General features: G+C 36.9%; 1 protein-coding gene across 2 annotated transcripts; it reads left to right on the top strand.

Annotated features, from left to right (window-relative positions):
* The first annotated feature begins 6,230 nt into the window (after window positions 1-6,230).
* Window positions 6,231-25,990, top strand: fam107b (family with sequence similarity 107 member B). 2 transcript variants are annotated; one of them, XM_043265032.1, is made up of 4 exons: window positions 6,231-6,411; window positions 19,798-19,975; window positions 24,756-24,912; window positions 25,000-25,990. In XM_043265032.1, the coding sequence occupies exons 2-4, from the start codon at window positions 19,848-19,850 to the stop codon at window positions 25,117-25,119; spliced, it is 405 nt and encodes a 134-aa protein (XP_043120967.1). In that variant the 5' UTR covers window positions 6,231-6,411; window positions 19,798-19,847; the 3' UTR covers window positions 25,120-25,990. The 2 variants fall into 2 exon arrangements, with proteins under 2 accessions (XP_043120967.1, XP_043120966.1); XM_043265031.1 differs by lacking the exon at window positions 6,231-6,411 and adding an exon at window positions 18,757-18,909.
* The last annotated feature ends 995 nt before the right edge of the window (window positions 25,991-26,985 follow it).

Genomic DNA, 26,985 nt, shown 5'->3' with positions numbered 1-26,985 from the left:
AGTTTCTCCAGATCTCCTCCGATTAAGAAACAAACTCATTTACATTTGAATTGACTTGTGCCAGTAAATTTTCCTTTTGGGGTAATCATATCTTTTAATGGTTTGTTTTTGAAGATCTGCATGAGTGTGTGTGCACATACAAGAATGCATCCGTGTGTGTTCTGTCAGAGAACCAGCTGATTCAGCATAATTATTGTCAGGTGGTCGGTCAGTCAGGCTGCTCTCTATTGTTATCTCTGGTTTTGTCCACCTCCAGTGCGTCACATGTTTGGTGTCCCCAGAGGACCAGATCTTGCCTACAAAACCTTTGTTTGTGCAGCATGTCTGAGTGTATGTTTGTGTAACCTTATAAGAGGAAATCAGTGTGTGGTAGATACAACAGACATCCTTAATTCAGCGTTGCTTGTCATGTCCCACTAGAATATCTGAGGAAGTGGACAGTACAGTGCAACAAAGTAGACCGGACCCTTTGACCTTGTGACAGATATTGACGTCCGAGATATTGACGTCATGCGCAAACATCAGCTGAATATGAATCAGAAGCTGTAAAAATAAAACAGTTAAAATATTACAGATTTAGTTTTATGTACATTGACTTGAAAGCTGTTGTAACAGTTTTTCGGTTCATGTCCTGCGTTTTCAAGGCTTTTTATTGCTCACAATTTTCTTTCATAGCTGAGGAAACTTAATGGAGTTCTCTGTTGTGTGCAATTCAAATATCGACCTTGTCTCAGATTGGCCTCCTAAAATGTTTTTGAGGTTATAAAACACACAAATAACAAGACAAGACTGTTAGGATGGAACATAAAACTATAACTAGAACTGTTTTTTAATCATTTTTTTAGTTACGTAAAATTAGATAACAGAATACAGGTTGTGAATAATGCATAAAGTAACTATATAGAGTTATAAATTATTTTCATTTCCATTTGCTCTTTATTTAATCTCATTACTGTCTAAAATAAACATTTGTGATATTAAAGAGATCTCATTTGTCTTTCTTTCCTCTAGGACTTGTTTCTGTCTCTATGTCACCTTGTTTTTGTCTCCTTAAGCAACCAGAAAATGCTCTGCTTTAATTAAAACACTGTGTTTTGGTTTCCATGCACATATGTGTTTTAGGTATCGGTTCTCTGTGAAGACTCCAGTGTCACGCTGCAACCACGCCTGCATCTTCTAATGTGTGTTCAGCTCTTCACCCTGATTGATTGTCATTGATTCAGCTGGCAGGGTATTAAAAAACCCTATTACATCATTCACCTCTGCAGCAGCTTTGCTCTGCACCAGGCTCCCCATTCATACCAATCAGCTCCATTAGCTAAAGTGCTCAGAGAGTGCACACACTCTGCGTGTGTGACGAGACAGAGTGACAGATACAGCACGGACGCATAGCAATTTTTAGATCGAATGCACTCTTTGGAAAAACTGAGCAATCAATCAGCTGTAAATATCTTGGTCTTCATGCTATATAGGTCAGTGAGATATATTGTGGGTTCAGGATGACATGAAGCTCTTGAATGGATGTTCTGGAATGATTCAGATATTTCTGTGTGAGGTCATTAATGAACGACAACAATTTGCAATATCCAAACTAATTAACAAGTGGATGATAAATGCGTCTCAGGAGTTACAATGATACCTGTTTTACATGTAGCAGGCAAAGGAATGTTGCAGATTAGGGGAATTTTATAACTTTGCATAAAGAAAACTTTCCTCATTACGAAAAGAGAAAGCCAGGATGTTCATTTTGGGAAATTGATAGAACCAAAAACTGTTAGATGAGGACTGAGTGGTCCCAGTGTTTTGTATGATATGATAAAAGTGACTGGGGTACTACATTTCATTATGTTTAATACTATAATATTAAAGGACAAGCACAATCAAATGGTTGTTTTGCTACTCAAAAAGTTATCAAACAAAGTAGCTGCAGAGCCGCTGCAACACCATAGTGGTTTGTTTCGGAATCGGTTGAATGAGTGATTCAAATGACTCACTCATGAAGGCAGTGATTCAGTCGGGAACAGAGGCATAACTAATTCTGCGATGTCTGTTAATAAGAGAAATAGACAAAGTGAAACGCGTATGTGTGTATGCTGTTCGGCTAACTAAATAAGCTAAATAAAAAAATGAATCAATGAATGAAATAATGATTCAGTGATTCTCCCTTAAAGACAGTCACGTGTCGCCACCTAGCGCTACAAAAGAACCTGCAGAAAGAGTGATTTAAAAACCCAACCTCTGAAGCAAAGAAGAAAAGTCTGTCTGGAACGCATCCAAACTTAAACAGCCTACATGTGACAGATTTTCAAGCCCAAAAAAACAATTTGAAGATCAATACGCCCCTCTATGTGTAATTTTCCATTAGGCATATAGAATCTAGGAAAGCACTTTTATTGTAAGCTGTGATTGGTCTTTTAAGAGCAACTTTAATCATGTTCTGGCAGAATTTTGGCTTATGATCAGCATCAGGGTCATAATATGATGGCGTCAGAGGCGGGCTGCAGCAGGGTCATCCAGAAATGTGGGTGCCGCCCAGCCTGCAGCGTGACTCAGAGTTGGTTTATTAGATTAAAAGAGCTCCTCGCCAGTCGCCCATCATCTGCCCAGTGCTCATGGTAACAACAGCACAGAGAGGGAGAGAGAGAGAGAGAAAGAGAGAAATTATTTACATGAAAATAATTCATTGGTTTATTGTTTGGTTAATTCTGAGCCGCGGATGGCATTTAGGCCTGTTTTGTTTCCATTCATCTCAGAACATCACATGCTATTGCACCCATAAATCCATACCTTCTCCATGCTGATTTTACATGTAGCAAATAAATACAGTTTAAATATACCACAAATTTAGGTTCTAATAAATAGCATGCATTTTTAGGTTTCGCAACAAGTGATTCAATCATTTTCTTCATGCATATGACTTTGCAAATCTAAAACGTATGCTTGACATTCATGTTACCATTTTTTTTGTGCTTATTTTCATTTTTCTTTGTGTACCCAATAAAAATATAGTCTGACTACGGGACTGGCTTGTGGTTTCACGTTAGACAGATTTTATGCTTTTAAAAATATTAAAGTAACATCACAGCTTTCAAATATTGCATTTTAGAAGAAAAAATGTCTCTAATGCAGTACAATGCAGTGAACTGTAATAAACTTTAATAACTGTAATAAAATAGTCCACATTCACATGCTGTAAACAAGCACAACAATTAAGCCTGCAATTCCCAAGGAATTTCCAACACATTTTAATGGATTGTATATATATATATATATATATATATATATATATATATATATATATATATATATATATAAATATACAGATGTGTGTCAGTTTTGTTTGTAATACATGTCAGTGTAGCACATTATTGTGAGGAACACACACACATACACACACATCTAGTCAAGTATTCCCAACTCAGTTTCGTTTTCCCAAGAGCCCAGTCTTCCCTAGTGTGTGTAACCGCTCAAACATCTGTGATTCTGTACATTTGATATTGTGTGATTCAGACACGAGCCTCATTAAAACAGATGGTGTCTCAGTTTCTTGCAAAAACTCTTTGCAGATGTTATATTGAGTATTTTTCAAGTAACATGCCCTCATTCCGTAATAAAGGACAATTTGGTCCAAAATATGAAAGTTCTGTCAGCTTTCCCTCATGTTAGTCCAAACACTTATGATGTTCTTTCCATGGAGCACAAAACGTGCACAAATGTTGTTGTTGTTTTTTTTAAAGAATATTGTCATTATAATCATTATAATAATTCCAGGTCCAATATAAACTAATACAAATAAAATACAGATGTGTGTCAGTTTTGGCTGAAATCCTTGACATGTACTGACATCTGAGAGGTCTGTATTCTGTTGTTGGAACATAATGACAATGCTGTTGCTCAAACCTCTGAAGCAGAGATGGCTCCATTCCAGTGGAAAACGCATAAAGATGAACTCCCAGTATGACTGCACTCTGGGCGTATTTTCCTGTAAGATGCAATCTCATTGGTAAAGTGTGTCCCCAGTCCAGTCAAAGTAGGTCAATCACGGCCGTAATTTATTTTCGGTGTTCTGCTATATGACCATAGGCCGACCTGATCAAAGCGGACATAGTTAAACTCTATCTGTTGTGCAATTATAGACATTTTTGTGCAATGTAAAGGTCAAGGGTTCTTCATGGGACCATGGAAGCAATAACTGTTATTTATAAAAATGTAAAAATAGATAGAACCAGTGTCTGTCTTACTGGTGTTTTCAGTAAAAAAAGAGAATGTACACATTGATCTTTGAAGTGATAGTGATAGAGGAAGTCAGAGTCATTACCATGGTTTCAGAAAACTGTCATTTCCTGTTTAACATAAAACAGGTTAAGAGCGGTTAAAAGGGTCGAAGAAAATCAACCACAAGGAAAATATAAAATTAATAATGCAGGACTGGAGTAACATTATCTAATATAAAGCTGAAAACTCAAGAAAAACAAACTCGCAATATATGCATTTCCTCTGCCAGAGGCTTAATAACTGCTTATAAGACCACATATGTTGCATATCTAGATGGAAATGAATATCTTCTGCCAACTGTACAGAAAAAGTGAAATGTTTAAATCTGATTCCACTTCATTTTGAGATGAAAAACTACACAATAATCTGGCTGACGTGCTTCTTGTATAAACACAGAGTAATAAAAGAGTTTGTTTTTTTTCCCTCCTAGACCCTCTCTTTTCTTAGTGCTCAGAGATTGCGAAAGAATGGCTTTGGGATTGCCTGACTTTTTTTTTCCCACTTGCAAACATTAGGACCCCTCCCACATTCCCGTAATCTCTAGTCCACATATGTTCCCCGAAAGTGTGGTGGGACTGAATTCTAGGTAACCTCTGGAGCAGTTATGACTCATTCCCCTGTTTTTTTTTTTTTCTCTCTCACATGAACCACGGCAGTGGAATGCATTACATCAATGCATCATCCTGAAACTAGTTCTGAGGGAGTAGCCATTCATAAAAGGACAAAAATGTAAAAAATGGCAAATATTTTATATATAACAAAGACATTGAAGTCTGTGAAATATTTAACTGACTAATTTAACTTAAATTTTTCATTTAGTCGTTTAATTTGTGTTATGGATGCCTCTAGCTTTAGACTAGCCTACTGTAGGCATCATCATGTCTAATCATTTATAATATTTTAAGCATTTAGTATGGTAGACTTATTCTTGTAAAAACTTTTTTTCTTGTAAAATGTCTCAACTTTGTCCCATGCCTTTGGTGTGTAGCTTAGGTGACAGGAAATTCGACAGTTTCTGTACGAAACGCTCTGTATGACAACTATCATAGCGCCCCAGTAACCGGAAGTCCGGTGTTTTACACATACAGCACACGTTCCACACGAGCATGTGAATCAGCGAGGGGCCGGCGAGGGCGGGGCTGTACTGGAAAAGGGGGTGAAAAAAAGCAGAATCCCGTCGATTTATGGGGGTAGTGGGGCTTTTGGGGTCCAGACTCAGCTGCCATTGATAAGCCGATTATTTTACATAATCCACAAGCAGAAACCAGTGAACATAGTAACATTATGACCGCTTTCTATTTAAATCACTCGTTTATCTTTTGAATGATTCGAATGAAGAATGCGTTGGGATGAATGTAACTTTTTTTTTTTTTAACTAGGTGAACAGTTCGTCTGAGAGGGATCTATTTGTAATGAATTGGCTAAGATTTCTTCATTGACTAAACTGGGAGATTCTGTTGCATAAATAAGTTATTCGTGGACAAAGTTCATTTTAGTCTGCTCCTCGCACAGTGCTACAGTATAGATTAAAATATAATGCAGAATATAAGAATTCAAAACGTAAACGTGCCATGTGAAAGTACATTTAAGATAGGCTACTGTTATTATAAAATTGTCTCCGTTTTGAAGGTTTATTGTCAGGTTAAGATTTATTGTCAGCGCATTAAGAGACCGAAAATGACAGAATGCAATATTCCTCCCTTTGTGACAGTAAAAACAACAACACTAAAGTGGGTATATAACAAAATGTTAATTTTTGGGTGAACTATCTCTTTAATAGGCTATATATTCGCATCTGCTTTGTGTACGCTGCACCCTTAGTCTCCGCCCACCGATACTGCGCCACGCCCAGGCCGCTCTCGGGGTCTCCCCTGCTGATGAATAATCATGAGGGGAAGTGGGCGGAGCGTAGCTCGTGACTTAGGCGTTGGGTCATATTGTCCGCCCGCCCCCCACTCCAAGTATTAATTTACATTTCTAAGGGTCCTGTCTAAAACTGAACTGTTTCCAAGAGAGAAAAGCCAGATTTAACAGACACACCTTCCTAACAGGAGAGATGAACTCGTGTCTTTCCTTTTGCTGAGGTTCATCTGAAGTCACTTGCCACAGAGAAGTATCGCTCAGGACTGATTTGAGGTATGTGTGTGCTTGAATGTGTTTCTGTTTTCAGGACGCTTTGCATCAAAACGCGTTATTCGTCGTAGTGGAAACGAGACGAGCGTTATTGGAAACAACGTTTACGCACACAGTCAAGCCATACATTGATTATATAGTAAATGCATCAGACAGTAGATCAAACAATGAGCAACGGAACAATAAAGCGCTCAAATCACGCGCTTCAGAACGTAGAGGAACAATGGCAAACATGTTTGAAAATAATAAAAGTAGGCGTGTTTTGTATTACTGTGTTCACGAGTTGAAATATTTACGTTTTATTTTTGTTTAAATAATTATAAATAGTTATTAATATTTCTGAGTAGTACACTTATATAAATGAAATTCATTAAATCAGTACATAAAATTAACTAATCGGCCGTAGCCTATATATTTTGTTAATTAAAAAAATATGTGTGTATATATATATATATATATATATATATATATATATATATATATATATATATATATATATATATATATTATTATTATTTTTTTTTTACATTTTTATTTTTGCATTCTAATCAAAGTGCTATTTTTATTTATTTTAAGAATACATGCAGGTTCAGTAAAAAAAAAAGTAAAGAGTAGTTCAGTCAGCAATTCCAAGCACATGGGACGTGTCATGTCGTGTCTTGTCTTGTCTTGTCATGTCTTCCTCTCTGTCGAGCAGTGTCTGTAATTTAGTGTCCAAGATTTAAATTTTAAGTTCATTTTGTTGTTTCTTATATGTTAGACTTCTCATTTATTATGCAAACTGCAGAGGAGCTTAATAATATTTGTATATTTACTAAAGAATAATACATTTTTACATTAACTATCGTGTCCACACAATCAGAAAACATATTTCTCAGTGTCTGTGACTAAGATCGGTTTATTGATAGAGATGTTGGGTTACATGTTCAGTATCATACGCTGAAATGGGTTTTCTGTATCGGAGGGGTTGTTGGGGGGTAGGGAGGGGCCGGTTCCGAGTCCAACCACATGTGTTTGCAATTTGGAGGCTGTTTTGTCAAACGCCTTACATCTGTTTTTTGATCTTTGAACCAGCCCCCCGACTTGTGCTAGTGAAGTCTTCCCTTTTCTGTTCGCGTATCTCTTTATCTGTTTCTTTCTCACACATATTATCGTTCAGTGTGTGGTTTGTATTGTGCATAACCGTGAATGAGAAACAGAGAAAGTGAGATAGAGAGAAAGACACAGAGTCATGACTTCAGACTTCCCGTACATGATGATGCTTGTCCCTTGAGGACGGGTAGGACAGCGGAGCTGAGTGATTAGAGGTACTATGAGTAGTCACACGGTGTCCTCAACCTTACCAAACAGCAGTTTCGCTCATTAGTTGGTTACATTAGGCTGTTGCGTTAACGTCCTGTACTAACTGTTCTAACTAGTACTTTCATATCAGCTGTTATACGTCAGGGTGCATTCTGCTTTCTCCATATAATCTTTCTCAGTATTCCTTTGAGATAGTAAATGTACTTTAATGTAGTTATTAAAGCAGGAGAGGTAACTGAAAAATGTGCCTAGGGGATAAATAAATATTAATACATTTGCTTATTTAATTTCTTGTTAAACCGGGAATGTCCTTTTGCTGGAATTACCATTTTTTTCAAGCTATCTGGACACTGTGAGTCAGCAGCGCGCTCAGGTCTAGACTGAATTTTGTCTACTCTGCATATTGAGCGCATGCTGGCTTGCATTTATATGCAGCATATTGATTAACCTAATGAACATGTTGCTCTAGAGGAACTTCTTTCTCTTGTGGGACAGGGCCGCTTCTGTGCACTTGATATGCATTGATATGGATCTTTGTTTTGGTCCGTATGTTCACGTGTGTGGGTGCCTCAGTGCCTCTCGGTGTGCTTTTGTTCTGTTACGGCAGAGCTATTCTTTGACAGCTCTCTTTGTTTCCCGCTTGTCTGCTCATTTATAACTCGCACCTTTTCTTGTATCTCACATACATATTATAAATTATGATAATGCATCATTTTAATATGACTGCATATGTCGTATGGATTCTGAGCTATATCTGCTCATTAAAGCATGATGCAATATTCATGTAGGGTTTGAAATCATAAAGCGTGGGGTGCATGTTTATGTTCTTTGTTTCTCGTTTCCATGGATTTCCGCGGTGACGTTGACACCCAGGGGCTGGATTTGAAGCTATTATGCTAAACAGCTTGTGTTGATGTTTTGAAGAATGGGTCGATGTTGAGATTTGTTGTTCGGGTTGATAGTTTAAGATGGGAAATCGTAGAACAGATAGTTTGCATTCATTATTTTGTCAGATAGAAGTGCGTACTGTGTTTTTATTGGGGCATGAACAAAGAGTTTTACCCCGAACCCGTTATTAATGTCTCAGGCGTCTTTGGCATAATGTTGGGTGAGAGGCAGAGGAGCATGGAGACGCGAGATAATACTGTGTCAAGCCAGATAACGGTTTGTTTTTAATGGACACATGCATAGCATATATTGTGCATTTTGAGTAAAAAAAAAAAAAGATCGGTGGGAGAATAAATCTGGGTTAGGGTGGGATTCATTTAGCGTAATGTTTAACAGAATTAAAATGTTTTTAATTTCAGATTTGAATTATGATGTAGGAAATTGCGTGTTGTTTTCTTTTTGTCTTCTTGTGGTTATAAATTGTGTAATTTATGCCGTCATGAAAGCGTGCGCCTAATCAGTAGCATTTGCATGTTTTGCCTGCGAGTTTAGTTGTATGTTTGTGTGAATTATAGATCTGTAGTGTAATCCAGACACAGACAGCTGTCTGTAAATCCTTTAGTCGGATCTGACCAATAGCGGCTTGGCATTCTGTTGCTCACATTGATTCTCCCCCTTTAAATCAAACAAAGAAACATGACAATCAGATACCTCTTCTTCTCTCTCGCCCCACACGGTCCAAAAAAGCTCACAGGGCACAGGGAAGGCTGGACTAATGGATGCTCAGTATGATTCATGGCCACAAGATAAATCTTAGATCTAAATCGGGACGTCACAAACTCAACTGAAACATTCTGTCCTGTGGAACATTTCATATTGTCCTAATACAAGTGCTTGAGGAATGATGTGCTTTCGTAAATAGAAGTGCGTATTTTGTTTTGTGAAGAAATGTTGCTAGGCAAGGACAATAGTATTAGGTAGTGGCAGAGTGTTCTAGGTGGTTGCTGAGGTTGTTGCAATTTACTAGGATGTTCTAGGCAGTTCCAACTTGCCAGGACGTTCTAGGTGCTTGGTGGGATCCTAGAAAGAACACCCTAGGGAGTTATAGGTGGTTGTAACTTGCAAGGGTGTTCGATGTGGTTGCTAGGGTTTAAGTTGTTCTAGTTGCAACGATGCTCTCTAGGTGGTTGCTGGGTAGATTTTTACTAGAATGTTCTGAACAACTGCTAGAATGTTCTAGGTGATTGCTACGGTGTTCTGTGTAGGATCCTGGACAGTTGCTAGGGTGTTATAGGTGGTTGAAAATTGCAAGGTTGTTCTAAGTGGTTACTGGGATGGTTGCTAGGGTTTTCCAAGTTGTTCTAGTTGCACTAATGTTCTAATTCCAACAATTGCTAGGATGTTCTACGTTTTACGTTCCAAAACAACTGCTTGGTTTTACTAGAATGTACTAATCAACTGTTATGATGTTCTAGGTTGCTAGAAAGTTCTAGGTGATTGTGACAGTGTTCAGAGGTGTTTGAAGGGGCGTTCAGTCTAGGTTTCTAGAGAGTTGCTAAGGTGTTATAGGTGCTGGTGAATTCCAACAACTAGAATGTTTTATGTTATGTTATGTTTTATGCCGTTTTAGGTTTTAACTAGAATGTTGCAAACAACTGCTAGGATGCTTTAGATGCTGGCTACAATTTAAGTGTTTGTTACATAATATTTACATTAATGTATGGTCAGATTGTTGTTCAGCAAGCTGCATTATTTAAGGTATTATTTATGTCAGTAGCACCAATGGTGCTGAAGTTGATTATATAGGGTTGCATGTTTGTTTTAGGCTATATCTCTAACCCTAGTTTGAGCAATAATTGTGGCACTTCCCTTGTTTCACTTCCTTGGGCAACAGTAGTAGTGATACTTCCCTTAGCAAGTAACACTAGTAATACTACCCGCGTTCTGTTTTTAGTAAACACAAAAATACAGACACCTGTAGTTCTTTTTCTTTTCTTTTTTGTCAGTCAGGTTAAATGCGTCTATCTGTGTGAGCAGACAGTGCTAGGTCAGCAGTCTCTTTGATGGCTTATTCTGTTCATCATGAAGGCAGCAGTTGGCTTTTGGTCGTGTCGCCTCTGCGAGAGACGTATTGCAGTTTTCAAACTGTCCTGTATATACATCCTATGTAATAAATTGCAGTTGTGCGTTGTGTGTTTTTATGACTTTTTGTTAAAAAGTCATAGCACAATAAAATAGGATAGCAAATATTGAGCAAATGAGATCTAGTAATGACGGAAGATTGCTCACATGAGCACCATGGATCAATGTGTCAATCTAGTGTGGTTTTTCATTACTTGAAATCATTAGTTAGTAATCCTAAACACTGCATCCTTATGCGTGCATTCGCACACGTCCCCAAACATACATTAGCACCTCTCGCATGCCCCTTTAACGTAAGCCCTGACCCAGCAGGTGCTGGCCACAGCTGAGCAGAATCAATGGCCCCTCTGTTCCGCCCTCTTTGTTCTATAGCGCACAGTTGCTGGATCCCTCGTATACATACTCACACACACCTGACCCGTTTTGGACAGTTGCTGCACCCCTGATAACATCCACATATGGACAGGCGGTTTAATGGTGACCTGAGCATGAAGATGCTTGTTTAAGTTTAACGTAATACGTTTGACTTAAAGGGCTAGTTCACTCAAAATTGACAATTCTGTCATCATTACCCATCATTATCTGCTTCATGTCATTCATGTGTGGATTTATTTTTTGTGTGTAATTTTTTAATTTTTAAACATTCAAAATTCGATATGTAGAAAGGAAATCATACATTCACACAGAATGACGTGAGGGTGAGTAATCAACGACAGATTTTAGTTTTGGGGGAATTATCACTTTAAGACGATTAAGATATTTTGAGTTTTGTTTATAATACAGGTAAATCAATTAAAAACAAATATTGATCTCTTCCTTTCCATGCATGCTTTCTTTTACTATGATTACATTGCAGTTATGATCATGCTACAGCTTTTTTTTATATTTAGCTACTATCCAAATATACTTGACACAATGTGTAAGCCAATATTTACAGAAAAAATGTTGATAATTGTTTTTATTAACTGAATACTGCAGTGTTTGCAATAAATTTCCATTTTCATTTCCATTTCATGCCAGCTTTATATGAATGATAAAGAGTTTCAGCTTTGTATATAAGCGCACAATGCTGACTCCATTTGTAGTTTGATTAATGTGTATACATTGTGGATTAAATATTGCTGTATTGCTTAAATCTGGCTGACATCAATCTTTTATATGCATGTAAACTTTATTATAGTGTGGTTTATAGAGGCCTGTATGTCATATGTATTATTTAAGATGATGTCATGTTCACTGGGTGTCTATTAAAAAGGCTTTGCAGGTTCATCACATTCCAGTATTGTGACATAACATGGTGTTGCATTCACTGAATAAGCTCTATTCATGCAGTATCTCTTCCTTTCCGTAGGCCTCTCTAACAACACTCGCCCGCACAAAGCCAACACAATCTACAATTGATAATACCAGCACTGTACATTCAGTTCATTCCAGTCTTATTTTACCCACACTTATGACTGTCATAAGGTTTTATAGTAATTTGGTCATGGCTAAATCGAGTGACGACTTGAAGCAACAAGAGCAGAAACTGTTTCAGGTGAACAAAAAAAAAACTTGTGACTTGCGGTGTTGGTGGGTGAGGGTAACGGGAAGTCAGTTTTTTCTTTACAGTTCGCAGTAAGCCCCCACAGAATTGAGAAGAGGCACAAATGAGTGTGTTTAGCAGTAGGAGGTGGTATGACGGATGTTTGAACATTGATGTGTTGAGATTGTGATGATCTCTAGCGTCAAGGAAGTCGTGACCCACACAGCTGATTAAGAAGGAGAGAGCGAGTATATAAATTTAGGTTATTATGCACTAGTCTTTCTTGTTCATAGAACATGCATGCTAGATTTGTGTTCGTTGGGGACATGCAGTTAAACACAGATCGATATCACTTTTTTATCACTCAGAAAAGTGTCAAACCCATAAATGGCACCTAAATGTGCACTTAGTGAGGACTTTTTTTTTGCCTCTGTGACTTTACACTGTCGGACATTTTGTAAAACTGTACTAAAGAGTTTTTTGCATTTACATATTTAAGGCCTTTAAACAGGAGAAATAATGAGAAATGACTCTTTAAAGTGACAAATCATGATAAAGTCAAGTTAACTTGGAGAAAAACTTTTGTCGTGTTTTGTCATGGGTCAGAGAAAGTGTCTTAAATGGTCATGGAAAGCTAAATTACACTTTTGGTTAAAAACCTTTGACTACCGTTATTAGCTGACGTGGAGAACAATAATATGATAAAAGAAAATGCATATATGACTCTCTTACAGAAAAAGACCTGGAGACGTTCATTTGTACCTGTGTTTTCTTTTCCCATTGTGCATCAGTGACCCGACATCTCATCACATGACCTAATTCTCATGTGGGTCACTTAAGGTCAGGCCTTGAAATGCCAGAGGTCGTGCCTTTATTAAAATATTTCCAGGCCAGATCTTTTATCCAGATCCAAAATGTAACATATTTGACGTTAACAGTGTTTTAGTAATAAGTCCTATTGATTTATTGACAGTGTGTTTTTTTTTTGGACATCCATAGCCTCCAGAGAGCAACGCAATGAAATATGAAATTCAGTTTTTTTTCCAGATGCATTGTTTTTTTTGTTTTGTTTTTTGACCTGATTCATGTGTTTATTAATGTATATCAGAGCTCTTCTACAGAGCAGCAGATACACATCCCCCACAGATATGCCCAGGTGCATCCACAGATGGCATGAGTGCTGGCGTTTTTTCTCAGCATTGGCATATGGACTGAATCAGTTTTTATTGGTATTTTGTAGTTTCATTGTAGTGAATGCAGTCGTGCTTTATACAAGTGATTTGTTTCAAATTCTTTTGCTGTGGAGTCCAATTATTGTTTTTCATTCGAATGCCCAGTGCGGTGGAGATGATGCAAGCAGTTTAATGCTAATAAGATGAAGTGTCTAACCTCTGACCCTTCAAGAGGAGCCTGTAAATGTTTATTTCTTTCTCTTCTCTGTGCTGTGGGAAATCCCTTAGTTTATTAGTTTATTCCACTGACCCAGCTAAGGAAATGGACGAGATTCAGCTTAAAAATCAGTTTAGGATGAGTGTTTTTGCTATTGCCTTTAAGAACCTAAGCTTTGTGTTTCTGCATATATTCATCATTCATATAATAAATAAATTATAGTACCTGTCTCTATTAGTGAGTGTTTTTGAAATGTATATGTTGAAATACAGATTTAAAGAATTCTAACAATTTAACCACTGTTGAAACCTTTTATATATATATATATATATATATATATATATATATATATATATATATATATATATATATATATATGTGTGTATATGTATATATATATATATATATATATATATATATGTGTGTGTGTTATGTATACACACAACTAAAGTCACTAAAACTTGTACTGTAATAATATATGAATAATACTAAAATAACACATCACTTAATTTGTAAAAAGAAGCAAAATTGTATTTACTGAAGTTGCTCCATAGATTGTAAGTGTGTCATTGGTAGTCCATTTGTTTGTGTAGTCAGTTATGTAATTTTTGTGGGAATATTTAGAATGGACTGTTCATTTAAAGGATTATATGCAATCAGTTTCAGATCTTTAGCTGGTTAGTGGCAGCCTGATTCATTCCTATCAAGGGAAGACAGGCGGTTCATGAGAAAATGAGGGGGAGAAATGAATCGTCTGGAGGACTGTTGATACGAATTGATACCTCTGTGGTCTGTAATGAGTGTCGGGTGGGACGTGGAGTGGGGGATGGTCCGGAAAGCCCTGGTTTATGCCAGAAATGAGGTTTAGTTGTGTTTAGAAAAGTGTGTGAGGAATTTCTTGTGTGAGCGTTAGGTTAGAAATGAATGCGTTATGAAGAATAGGTGAAAGTGACAGTGCTACAGTGCCAGTGAAAGGGATTTTGGGATTGGGGAGGGGCTAATATACCCTCCTGCTGTGTGTAAATGGTGCCCAATAAGGGTCAGATGGTGCAATAGACTGCCAGCTGCTCCCTTCCTCCCTGCATGTCTCTTTCCCTAATGAGAGCGGAACAAAGAAGTGGCATCCTTTCCACCTCCTCCATCTCTCTCTCCCTCTGTGTGTCCCAGCGCTTGAGTCTCACAAATAGCTTATTTTTCATCTCTAAAATGTTACCAAAATGGCAAGGGATTTTTGTCTGTTTCCTGTTATTGCAGCCCAATGCCTTCGTCCAAGGTCTGTGTGTGTAGGCACTAGAGAGATGACTGGAAAAGGAAGCTGAGGGTGATTGATTAAGGTGCACCGCCCTCTGGTCTGTCCTTGCTGTAGGTCGTAAAATCACAAAACCAAATGCATACTTGGCCGTATTATCGAAAGTATCGCAGCAGTCTATATTGAAGTCCCCCATCACGCTCACATTTCAAGCTTGTGATTTTTGGATGTGCTGTTTAAAACAACCACATGACTTTTAGCAAATCTGCACAAACAATGATCTAAGCATGTAAACGGTCTGAAAGCATAATGATGCCGCTGTGTGATCATTTACAGTAATGGTTAGTGTTCAGAAGGAAGTGTGGGTGATTTTCTTTATGCAGTTCTATATTTTTTTATTGTGGAAGTGTGTAGGCTTGTAAGGCAATTTTAGTGTGTGTGTGTGTGTGTGTGTGTGTGTGTGTGTGTGTGTGTGTGTGTGTGTGTGTGTGTGAGAAGGTTAATAAGGGCCATCCAAGTCATTATGAACTCTTTGAAATAAATTTATCCCATCTTTCCGTTTTCTGTTTTAATGTACAGTATATTCAAGTCTAATTTATTTCTGTGATGGCAAAGCTGAGTTTTCAGAATTATTACTTCAGGCTTCAGTGTCACATGATTCTTCACAAATGATTTTAACACGCCAATTTGTTGGTCAATAAACATTTTGTATCAAAATTGAAAACAGTTTTGAAGATCAGTTTGTGGTAACATTGTTTTCAGGATTTTTTTGATTGATAGCAAATATTCAACAAATGTCTTTTTACTGTCACTTTCAGTCCATGCTGAATATAATATAAAAATAAAAATCACATCAGATTAGCATTCTTTAGAATGATATTAAATGCACAAGGTTCTAACTCTACCAGTTTTTTAGTGTTTGAGAATAGTTTTGGCCAAGTTTGTGATCTATCAGATCATCTTTGTTTTTGCATCTTAGCACCAATAGACTGTCTTTTTGGAATCGGAGAGGACGTTTTGAAAGTAACGGCAAAAGTTATGTTTCATTGAACTATGATATACCCATATATACACATATTGTCTAATTTTTAAAACCTGCCATATAATTTCAAGTGTTTTAATCTGATCTACCAGTCGTTTTAAGTGAAGCATGAACAAAAGCACCGCAGCTTTTAAACATTAATGCAAATACGGCTGATATGCATGATCGCCCATATGTATTGTGATGTTAAATGAAAGCTGTCCCCTCCGTGTGCAAGTCTGTGTGCTGGAACAAGGTACGAGACTGAGGACTGGCAAACAGATGCCTGCCAAACACCTCCGGACCTACCTAATGACTGACTAGGCAGTTTACAAGCATTCCTTTAGTACTTACATGCACAAACGCAGACATGCATGCAGACACTGTATACTGCTCTGATGCATCATTATCAATGCACAATCGGTATGAAAGTATATGGAAGTGAATGGTGTGTTAATGCTTAGCCGTGGACACACCCGTGTGCTTGGTGTTGTGATGGTCACCATAGAGACGTCTGTGCCCTGCGCAGGGTTGAAGAGTGCAGCTCTGTAATTAAAAGCTGGATGTGGGCCTTTTATTAAACGCACTTGTCCTGCAGGGCTCCCTTTGCAGAGACTTAGGCGTATAAGCAGTGCACAATAAAGGCAGAAATAGTTGCTGATACCATGGCACGAAGTTTGCAGTTTACACTATGGTGGTTATTTGAGCATTATTTACGGAAATGGACAGTTATGTGCCTGTTAAATGTGTAGTTTTCCAGTCTTGTGTTGTTCCTAATCGGCATGACTGACTTTCTGCAGAAAACAAGAGTAAAAAGAATTTGAAAAGTTTGAAAAGCATTGTAAAAGTGTCCTAAAAGTGGCCGTCGTGACTTTTGGGAATGTTTAATGGTACGTCTGTGAGAAAGAAACAGAACGAGAGCTTTTATTCACTGATAAGCTTATCAGTAACCACTTTGTGAAGGTGTCCGGACATTAAAACAGAACTGAGTCGGTCTGAATTGGGAACTAATCGTTCAGACTGATATAGTGAACCGACTCAAGATTTTTTATATAAAACTGACTTTTAAAAATTGGAAATATACAGTTAAAGTCAAAAGTTTACATACACCTTGCAGAATCTGCTTAATGTTTTAGCAAAAAAAAAGAGGGATTGTACAAAATGCTTGTTATTGTTTATGTAGTACTGACCTTAGTAAGATATTTTACATCACAGATGTTCAGTCCACAAAAGAAAATAATAGTTGAATTTCTAAAAATAACCCAGTTCCAAAAGCACCAAATAGACAATACCACGCATTTGTATGATCCCTCTTATTTTGCTAAAATAATTAACATTTTCTATATTCTGTCAGGTGTAGTTTAATGAGGGTTTTTGTCATTTTGGAGATTCATAGCCTCAGTTCCCACTCACATTATATTGAAAAGAGTGTCCAGAAAGACCAAAACAGCAGGCATACAGGTTTGCAAGAACGTTAGAGTAGAGTATTGTGACTGATTTTTTTTTTTTTTTTTTTTTTTTTAATAAACATTTGTCATCGCTTACTCATCTTCTTGTTGTTCCAAACCTCAGTTTCTTTCTTCTGAAGATAAGAAGATATTGATAATGTTGATAACCGGTTGCTGCTAGCCATTGACTTCCATAATGTTTTTCTACATATTATAGTCAACTGGGACCTGTAATAGTTAACAGTATTCTTCAAAACATCTCCTTTTGATTTTTTTGGAACTGGAGGGAGTAGGCTAAATTATAACAGAATACCTTTTTAAATGAACTGGCCCTTTAACTAGATAAGATCAACGTGCGACGTTGACTTGAGAAATAACAGTTCTTGTTCTTTAGACTTTGTGAAACTTTAACGTTTCAACACTTTGCGATGTAAACAGGAACTACTCTTCCGTTAAATCTAGAAGAGGAGTTTGAGTGCAGATACAAACATTAAACGGCAGCCTTTGACGCACAGCATTAGAATAATAGCAGCGTTCTTCCTGAATGCATAACGAAATTACTGCTCATAAATAATACTGATGTGATATACCAAGTGCATATGCAAACCTATCAGAACGGGAAATGCTAAATAGTCGTTGCAATAAAACACGCTCGTTGCAACTCATTTACATGGAATTAAGCAGTGACTAAACGGGCTGTCTACAAACACATATGCAAGAGTTTGTGTTTTGTCCTCGAAGAAGTGCTACACACTTCAAGCGCTGACATAAGTTACCCCAGAGGCATTAGATGTTTGGAATGCCCTCATGTTGTTCGTGAAAATTAAATTATGTCATAAAAAGTTGCGCGTCACACATTGTTGCTGAGCGTGACCTCTAGTGGCCAGCGGACGAACTGCAGCTTCCAAAGCATTTGCGCGCGCTGCGTCTTTTACTCTAATAAATCAAAATATTAGTATCGTAATACATCAATGCAATGACATAACGGCAGCATGGCATCTTTTCACATTAATAGCATATTTAAAGGTCTATTTACTCTAAATCAATCGATTATCAATCAATTTCAAAGGTTATAAGATTACGAAAACGATTCGCACGTGTTAGAAAATAACACACGCGTTTATGATCGCAATATTGAACACATTCCTCCAGCTCCATCCCGTTCAATGTTTTCTTTCCTTTAATAGCTCTAATCTCAAAGTTTATCCTATATATGGAAGCAGACCTGGGTGTATTCTAAAGGTGGGAGTGCTTTTGTCATTTTATTGATGTGTATTTGCGGCCGTGCTCTTTGATGTTTATATCTCAGGTGATAAAAGATTAAGCGGGCTGTTTGAGAGCAGTTCTGCCAGGGGTGGGTGGGCTGTTAGGTAATAAACCATCAGGCGGAGTCAAAAGAGCTGTTTATAGAGAGCCGCTCTCCATCAGAGATACAGAGCTGCAGTTTCATCTGGCTGTGGGAAGTTGGGCTTCGAATAACACTCAAACGCAGAGATGACTACTATGTTCAGATACCCCGTCTTTCCGGTCCTTCCAGGTGAGATTTGGGGGTCATATTTAGGGGGAATGAGACGGAAATGCAGAGTAGCACTTATTATATTATTTTTATTAGTGGTTATCATTAGAATAAAGATACTCGGTTAGTAGATATTTAAAAAAAAATACTCAGACCAATATGTGTTTAGTATATGATAGTTTTTGCTTGTGATTTCACTTTATCGGGATGTTTATCCGCCTTTCAACGGAAACGGAGCTTGTTACGTGGATGTTAGAGTAAAAATAACGACTTGTATCCGGCTATAAACAAATAACCATGTGAGATACGGCACATGGGTTCGTCATTCATCATCTGTTTAATGATATCAGAATAAATGATAAGATAAGATCTTTATTTATTCTCTGATATGAGTTTCAGTGAAACTAAAAGAATGGATTTCCCCTACATAATATCATTGTAGTTATTTAGAAAATTTGTAAGGAAGAAAAAAATATTCTTTTACTTGGAGAGCAGTCTCCTCTATTTTATTTATACATTTTATTTTAATTTTTTTTTACATTAAAATGCAAATACTTTGTCGTTAAAATCTATAAGTTATGCTTTTCAAACTCAAAATTTGTCTAATATTTGTCAGTGTTTTTGTGGAGTGTGTCTGATTGTAACGCTGATATGTCGATCTGTACTTTGTTGTGATGCATCTTTTGTTTTTGTCATGGCTGTTTCTGTTTATACTATTGATGTCTGAATTAAGTTTATTAATTGGCATTTAAAGAGCACATTTAAAGAAAGTTTAGTCGTTTTGTTTCATACATCCGATCAGTTATTGGTTTTAATAAAAGGAGTTTCGTCGCTTTTAAGATAAATGTAGCGTCTTTGGTTTAGGTTGTAAGAGACATTAAAATTGATGCATTTGGGTCTTTTTCTCAGGTCTGGACAAGACAGACATACCAGAGGGACTGTCCCGTGCGCGGAGCATTATGGCAGAGCCAGACTATATGGACGGAGATGCCGATGAACTCATTAAGCCTAAGAAACTCCTCAACCCCGTGAAGTCCTCCAGAAATCACCAGGACCTTCACAGAGAGCTCCTCATGAATCAGAAAAGGTGATGCACATACAGCCTACATCAGATCAGCTTTTTCTTTTTGCTGGCACATTTCGCGAACAGGATTGTTCATATAAATATGTACATAAGCAAAACGAATCCCTGAAAAAGTGATCTTTTTATTTTACAATGGAGTTCATTTAGGTTTTATTCTATCTGTACAATGAACAAATTAATAAGAGCACATTAAATATTGATTTAAGTATACGATTGTTTTATTATGAGGCAAGAAAGAGATCACAGAGTGATATAACACTAGCATAACTATATAAGTAATGCTTGACCAAATATGGTCACATTTGACCAATTAGAATCAAGTATTCTGCGAGTAATAAAGATCAATTTCTGCCATTCCATTTGTGCATATTTCTCAAATGAGTTCTTAAGAAGTTAGTCATTCTGAAAACTGATTCTACCCAGAGGACTTTCTGGATAGGATGAATGATTTCCCCCTGTCAGATCTGTCTGTGTTTGTGTGCTGTATCTAGGCAGACAGGAACCAGAAAAAAACGCACTGGAAACAATAAGTTTGAGTCACTCGTTTTAGTTCACTCATTCTTTTTTCCTCGGTCTCTCTCATTCTCATTGGTGATGAATTGTGACAGCGAGGGTATACACATGCTCTCTATTACGTAAAGCACTTTTTTCTTTTGCAGTTGGAAGTTATTAGGGGGAACCCTTGAGGATAGAAGTTGCTCTTGTAGCTTTGATGCGAATAAGAACGGATAAGTCACAACACAAGTCATTTAAGCTGCAAGAAACACATAACACGCATGCATTCTACCAGCATGATTACATAAACTGGCCCACTGGTTCTCACCTCCCACATTAGCTGAGCATGAAGAGAAGAGTTTGTAGACATTGGAATCCCCTCTTGAGGATTTATTCCAGTAATTCTCAGTTAGGTGTATGTGTATACTTAAGCAGTTTTAAGGCAGTGCAGAAGAAGAGTCTTTGTTACCGTTTTTTGTTACAGATTTGTAAAAATGGCTGTGTGCCTCGTGGGTTATATTTTGCACTTGTTGAGCTTCTGTGGATGAAAATAAAAAAACAGTGACAGCTAACAACATTGATTTTGTTAAACATAATTTTATTAAAAACAATTTTTTGAACTTAGCATAATTATAATTACAATTTTTTTAATTATTTTGAACTAATAATTAGTATTAGTATATAATATTTTCATACATGCACTTTTTTGTTTGTATGTATATATATTTTGCATTTATATATTTACAATACTAATAAGTCAAATTAAATAAAAATATATACATTTCTTTACATAATATTTATTGTTTACTGTATATATATATATATATATATATATATATATATATATATATATATATATATATATATATATTTAATAATTAATAACTTATTCATACCTAAACATAGTCATAATTTTCCATGAGATTAAACTGCAGTCCTGCAATATATATCCTGAGATCCTAGTTGCTTTTTGGGTTATGGACTGTTCATTGTCTCACTTAAATAAAGTTAATGATATAATGAAAGGGTATTGATGATGGGGCTGAGGGGTTACATAAGACCTAATCACTGCACAGGCCTGGAGATCATAAGGGGGGGGTATAATTTCAATTTGCACACTTTTTGAATTTATCCTTAAGATGTTAACGAGTTTTACTTGATAAAGAGTGGGGAGTTAAGTGTGTGTGCTTGTTTTGGTTTAGAAAAAGGGAACATCTCCATAATCTTAATGGGATTAGTTCCAGATGTGGTGCTCAGAGGGATGCTGAAAGATGCAGGGTTACATAAGAAGGATTACAGCATCCCCTTAGACTTTCCTCCCACCCTTTCTCTGTTCTCTTCTGCGACACCCACCCTCTGTCTGTCTGCCTCCCACCCTCTTGTACACTAACACTCAGAGTGTTCCTCCACACTCACAATGTTATGAAATCACATCCACGGCCAGGGCAGAAGGTGAAGAACACGGAGTGATGGAGAAATAGAGGTCAGGCTATATATAGTCTGTTGCATCATATATTAGATAATGTATTGGGTTGGGGGGCTGGGGTGGGCATTTATGTAATGGAGGCCAGCCCCGTCTTAGCTTCATGTTTCTTTCTGTTGCTAGTCATCTGTCTCTTTTTCTTTTTTCTGTTATTTTGCCCAGCTGTCTGTGACGAGTAACCACGCATAATGACAAACTGACTGTTTCTAGCAGTTACCAAGGGACCAGTGTGCTCCTGTTATATAATCGCTGACGACAAACGCTGGCATTCCTGAAGATGTTTTTGCCTCGGAAATTCTCAGAACAGAAGTATTTTTAATCCTTTCATCCCAGGTACAAGCCTTAAAAGCGATAGATCTCCTAAAAATGGCATTTTTGTGCATTTGCTCACCCTTATGCCATTTCAAAACTCCCTTTCTTCCAAATACCATTCAAAACAAAACTGGACCCCATAGACTTTCAGTGTATATGGACAAAACAACACTACTAGAAATGACACAATGGTGAGTAAATGATCACAGAATTAAAAGTTTCTCTGTGAACTGCTCATTTATGCCCAGGATTAGCAAATTAATCTGTTATTCTACATTCAGTTCACAAAATAAATATCACTTGTTTACACAAACCCAACTATTGTTCCTGTTATAGCTAAGCGACAAAGAGAAAAGTCATAAAACCACACCTACAGACAAAAGCGCACCCTTATCTTAATACTGGCTCAAATAAAAGCAATAACTTTCAGAAAGCTCACTAGACAGAGTAATGCACAAACCCGCAAAGCTCCAGAGGCCACTGAAGCGTTTGCTTTGGAAAGGATGCATTTACACATTGTTTGAGCCTAGGATGTTTTTTCTTTTTAGTTTAGACTGGAATAGTTTAGTCTCAGAATAGAACAGTCGCATAATTCAAATCAAACTGACAAAAGCAGAGTTTTAAGACAAATCATTAATAAGAAATGTGCCCTCGATCGTAAACAATCGCTGTTTCCTCTTATCTCGTTTGCGTTATGTATCTGTATTTGTTGAAGTTACCTGCGCAAGAGACTCATTCCCCTCGTTTGATTTATGTCTGATGTGCTTTTGTTGTTCATTCCTCTCATAGAAGAGAGAACAGTTGGAGGGAGAGGGTAAAATACTTTTCAGAAAGTAAATCAGTGAGACGACACGGAAATGGAGAACAGACAGAAGTGTGGGGTTTTTTTCAACACTCACCTGGCAGGCATTCCCATAAATTCGTTTTTTGGAGCCATATAGTTATATAACCTCTGTTCAAATAGCCAAAACATCTCTCTGATATTCTCATCTGCACCTCTCATTTTTACTTTATACAAGTCTAGACAAGTCTACAAGTTTTGGAAGGACAGACAAAACTCAAGTCTCCGGTGCGCCAAGCAGAGAAGAGAGCAGGATTATGTTCAAATATATTTTTGTGTTGTGTTTTGTTAGAATTATTTATATTTTGTGTGTGTGTGTGTGTATGTATATATATATATATATATATATATATATATATATATATGTGTGTGTGTATATATATATATATGTATATATGTATATATATATATGTATATATATATATATATATATATATATATATATATATGTATGTGTGTGTGTATATATATATAACTCTTTAATTAACTTTTAATATTGTATTTTTACTTTTAGTAGTTTTATGTGCTTTTGTCATAAAAATGCTGTTTTACTGTTTTAGCATTTTTAATACTTTTGTAGCATTTATTGTTGGTTAGTTTTAAAAATCTAATTCAACCTCATTTCAATTTAAAATATTTTGGTCGTCTGCTTCCTAATATCACATTGGCCCGTTTCAATCACATCCGCTGACTTCTATTCTGATGTTTTTCTCTGAAATTCATTGCATTTGACTTAACTGGAAGCGTTTCATAAACAACCGGTTTCATGCTTGTTGATTTGAAAAACACATGGGATTGAGAATTATGCAACAAATTACTGTAATTTAAACAGTTAATCTCCATACGCTCTAAATGTACAGCAGCCTTTGGTCATTTCTAACCAATTCCAATCCCTAAAACCCACCCAGGAATCCATCCGTACTGGATTACAGTATGTGGGGCAATCAGGATTTTCACAGGGACATGTTCACAGTCATTATGTAACCCTATGGATTATTATCCCTAAACTGTGCTGGAGTCATCTCATCTTTTGCTCTCTCTCATTAAATCAAACCTCTGATCAAAATCACGAAGTGGAAGCGGTTATGGTTTTAAACTACCCCTGATACTAAATTTTACAGTTCAAAGTGCTCCATTTGTGCTCAAATTATGCAACTATTTGATTGCGTTCTGATGCTTTTCTAAGTAATCTGACTTTTTTTTTTCTGGTGACTGATGATAAAATGAACATAAAGTCCTAGAGACATGTTTGAAGAAGCTATCTAACTATATCACAGTGTGTCCAAAATGGTGTATACTGTCTTGAGTAGGTCATTGAGAACTAGCTTTGTGATCGTTAAAATTGCATATTCAATGTGGTATGATTATAGGCTTTATGAGGAATAATCAGACGTATTGCATCTGCCATCTTATTGTCATTTGACCTGTCAGTTGCATTGCTTCACTTCATAAACGTGGGATATTAAGTTGGCCATCGAATGCTTGGATAGAAGTAGTGAGTCAACCGTGTACGTTTTGCCCATCGTTTTTTGAATATACTGTGTAACGGTGGAAACTTTTGCAAGGCCAATGACCACACGGTTCTTCAGAAAATGTAAAATTTTGGTTATTTATTGTCAAATATCTCATCATCTCCTTTTTTCTTACCACAGGGGCCTTGCACCGCAGAATAAACCAGAACTCCAGAAAGTGATGGAGAAGAGGAAGAGAGACCAGGTACTGAAGGCTCAGAAAGAGGAGCAGGAGGCACACAAGAAAAGATCAGACCTCGAGATCGAGCTCATGAAGAGACGGGAAACCCTCGAACAGGTATGTTTCCTCACACACGCACAAAGACGGAGATGTTTTTAATGGGCATATCCGGAAGTGATTGACCGAAACTGTCTTCTTGTTTAGCTGGAACTGGAGCAACATAAGAACGAAGAGGAGCAAGAAAACACCCCAGAGTTTGTCAAAATGAAAAGCAATCTGAGAAGAACCAAACAGGAAGTGGACGGACAGGAGCATGCCACCTAGAAGCAGTTTCCACGGCACATTTGTTGGAAAACGGACTGGGGTTTGTGGGGATTTCCTGATGTTCCTCCCCCATGTGTCCCTGTGAAACAAGTGACTGTAGACGAACGGTTCCTGTTGCCTGCTCGCAGACACAACCAGTATTCACGCAGCCTCTTTTCCTGAACAACGATCACAAATAAAGAGGATTGAAGAATGAACGACACGCATACACACAAACTCTTGCACATGGGCGGAGCCTCTTTGCCACCGGTCGACTGGCTTCAAAGAACATGCATGGCGGAACAAACAGAGACCACATGATTACTTTGTTGGGTATTTTTTTATTTTTTTGGAAAGGGGGCACATATTATTTTACTCTTTTACTTTCAAAACCTGAAACGGGACACTGGATGAACTCTTTTAAGCCAAAACAATCCTCTTTTATTTATGTTCAGTGTAAGCGTTTGATGGAAAGGGCTTCTCGAGACATTTTCCTGTTGGTTGATGTTTAAAGGAAACAACGCAAGTTGTGACGCATCATGCTCGCTTTTTATGAATTGTGACGTTTGTGCGCTCCCTCCGCTAAATTTCATAAGCAATACTAGTTCTAGTTTTGTGAGTTTTCTTTGCAAATATTTTTGTTACAACTTTTTTTTAATGAATACATTACTAATAAGTTAATACACTTTAGTTCAATGTGATATTAAATGCAAGTGCATCTGTTTTCTTTCACTTGAATGGTAGTTGTTCATTCGAAGAGTTGAAGGAGAACATGAAATGTTTATTAATGAAGAAAGACACATGGTTTTGTGTAGATTTGAGCCAATAAAATAACCACTCCTTGTGTTCCCTTAAAACCTTCTTTTAATAAATATTATTTTATCATGTTGAATTCTTTGTTCATTTGATGTCTATTTGAATCTTTGTGTGACCAAGAAGTGATTTATTTTTATTTTTATTTTTTTTCTGTCATAGTTTCAAAAGTTGAAATGTAAAGTTGAAAATTTCCATCAGGCAACATAGGATGCAATTTTGTATGTTCATCTGAATGGATGTGGAGATTTTAGCATTACATCACTTCACCACATCACCAGTGGATCCTCTGCAGTGAATGGGTGCCGTCAGAATGAGAGTCTGATTAAAACCATGACTCTAGCCCTTCGGTTACATCTATTACATAAAAATCTGTGAACAAAACTATTCCATTGTTTAATATTAAACCACTGCTTCTGGTCAAAATAATAGTCCTTAATCCATAATCCATAATAATGCTTCCTTTAGTAATAAAAAAAAAGTCCATTGCCTCTTTCTTCTCACATCAAAATCCACCAACGTAATTGTTTAGAACTGTTTTGCACATTAAATAGTGCATTTTTATTTTTCATAAATTTTATAAAATATTTTTATAATTTTTATTGAAGAAAGCAATATTCATGGAAAGAGAATTCATATCTCCACCGGAAACTACAGATTGAATAAATTAAATTAAATATTTCTTTAAATTGAATTTGTTTATTACAAGCACAAAGGTTTTTGTTTCACAAGTCGTTTAATGATTTGAGCTCATATTCTGATGGCAGCCATTTACTGCTAAAGGTGAGATTTCCATGTAGATGAGTGTCTGACTTCGGTGTGTGACTGAATAGAACAACAGCTGCGATGTTTGGAGACTGACCTAAGTGGTAGCTATACAACGCAAAATAGGCAACAAAAATGAAAATAGAGCAAATCTTAATTCCAGGAGTTCTTATGTAACTGTGCTGTGTTAAACAGCTGGCAGCGGAAGTAGGTCTGAGTGAACTGTGTCACAGATAGTAAATGAAATGTACTTTTCACAGCTGAAATAATGTGATCTAAAATCAGCCTTCTCTTCTCCAAAGGATTTGC

The sequence above is a fragment of the Puntigrus tetrazona genome, chromosome 18, assembly GCF_018831695.1.
Source record: "Puntigrus tetrazona isolate hp1 chromosome 18, ASM1883169v1, whole genome shotgun sequence".
NCBI classification, from domain to species: domain Eukaryota; kingdom Metazoa; phylum Chordata; class Actinopteri; order Cypriniformes; family Cyprinidae; genus Puntigrus; species Puntigrus tetrazona.
The sequence above is the reverse complement of the archived record's forward strand: the minus strand, read 5'-3'. Positions and strand labels throughout refer to the sequence as shown.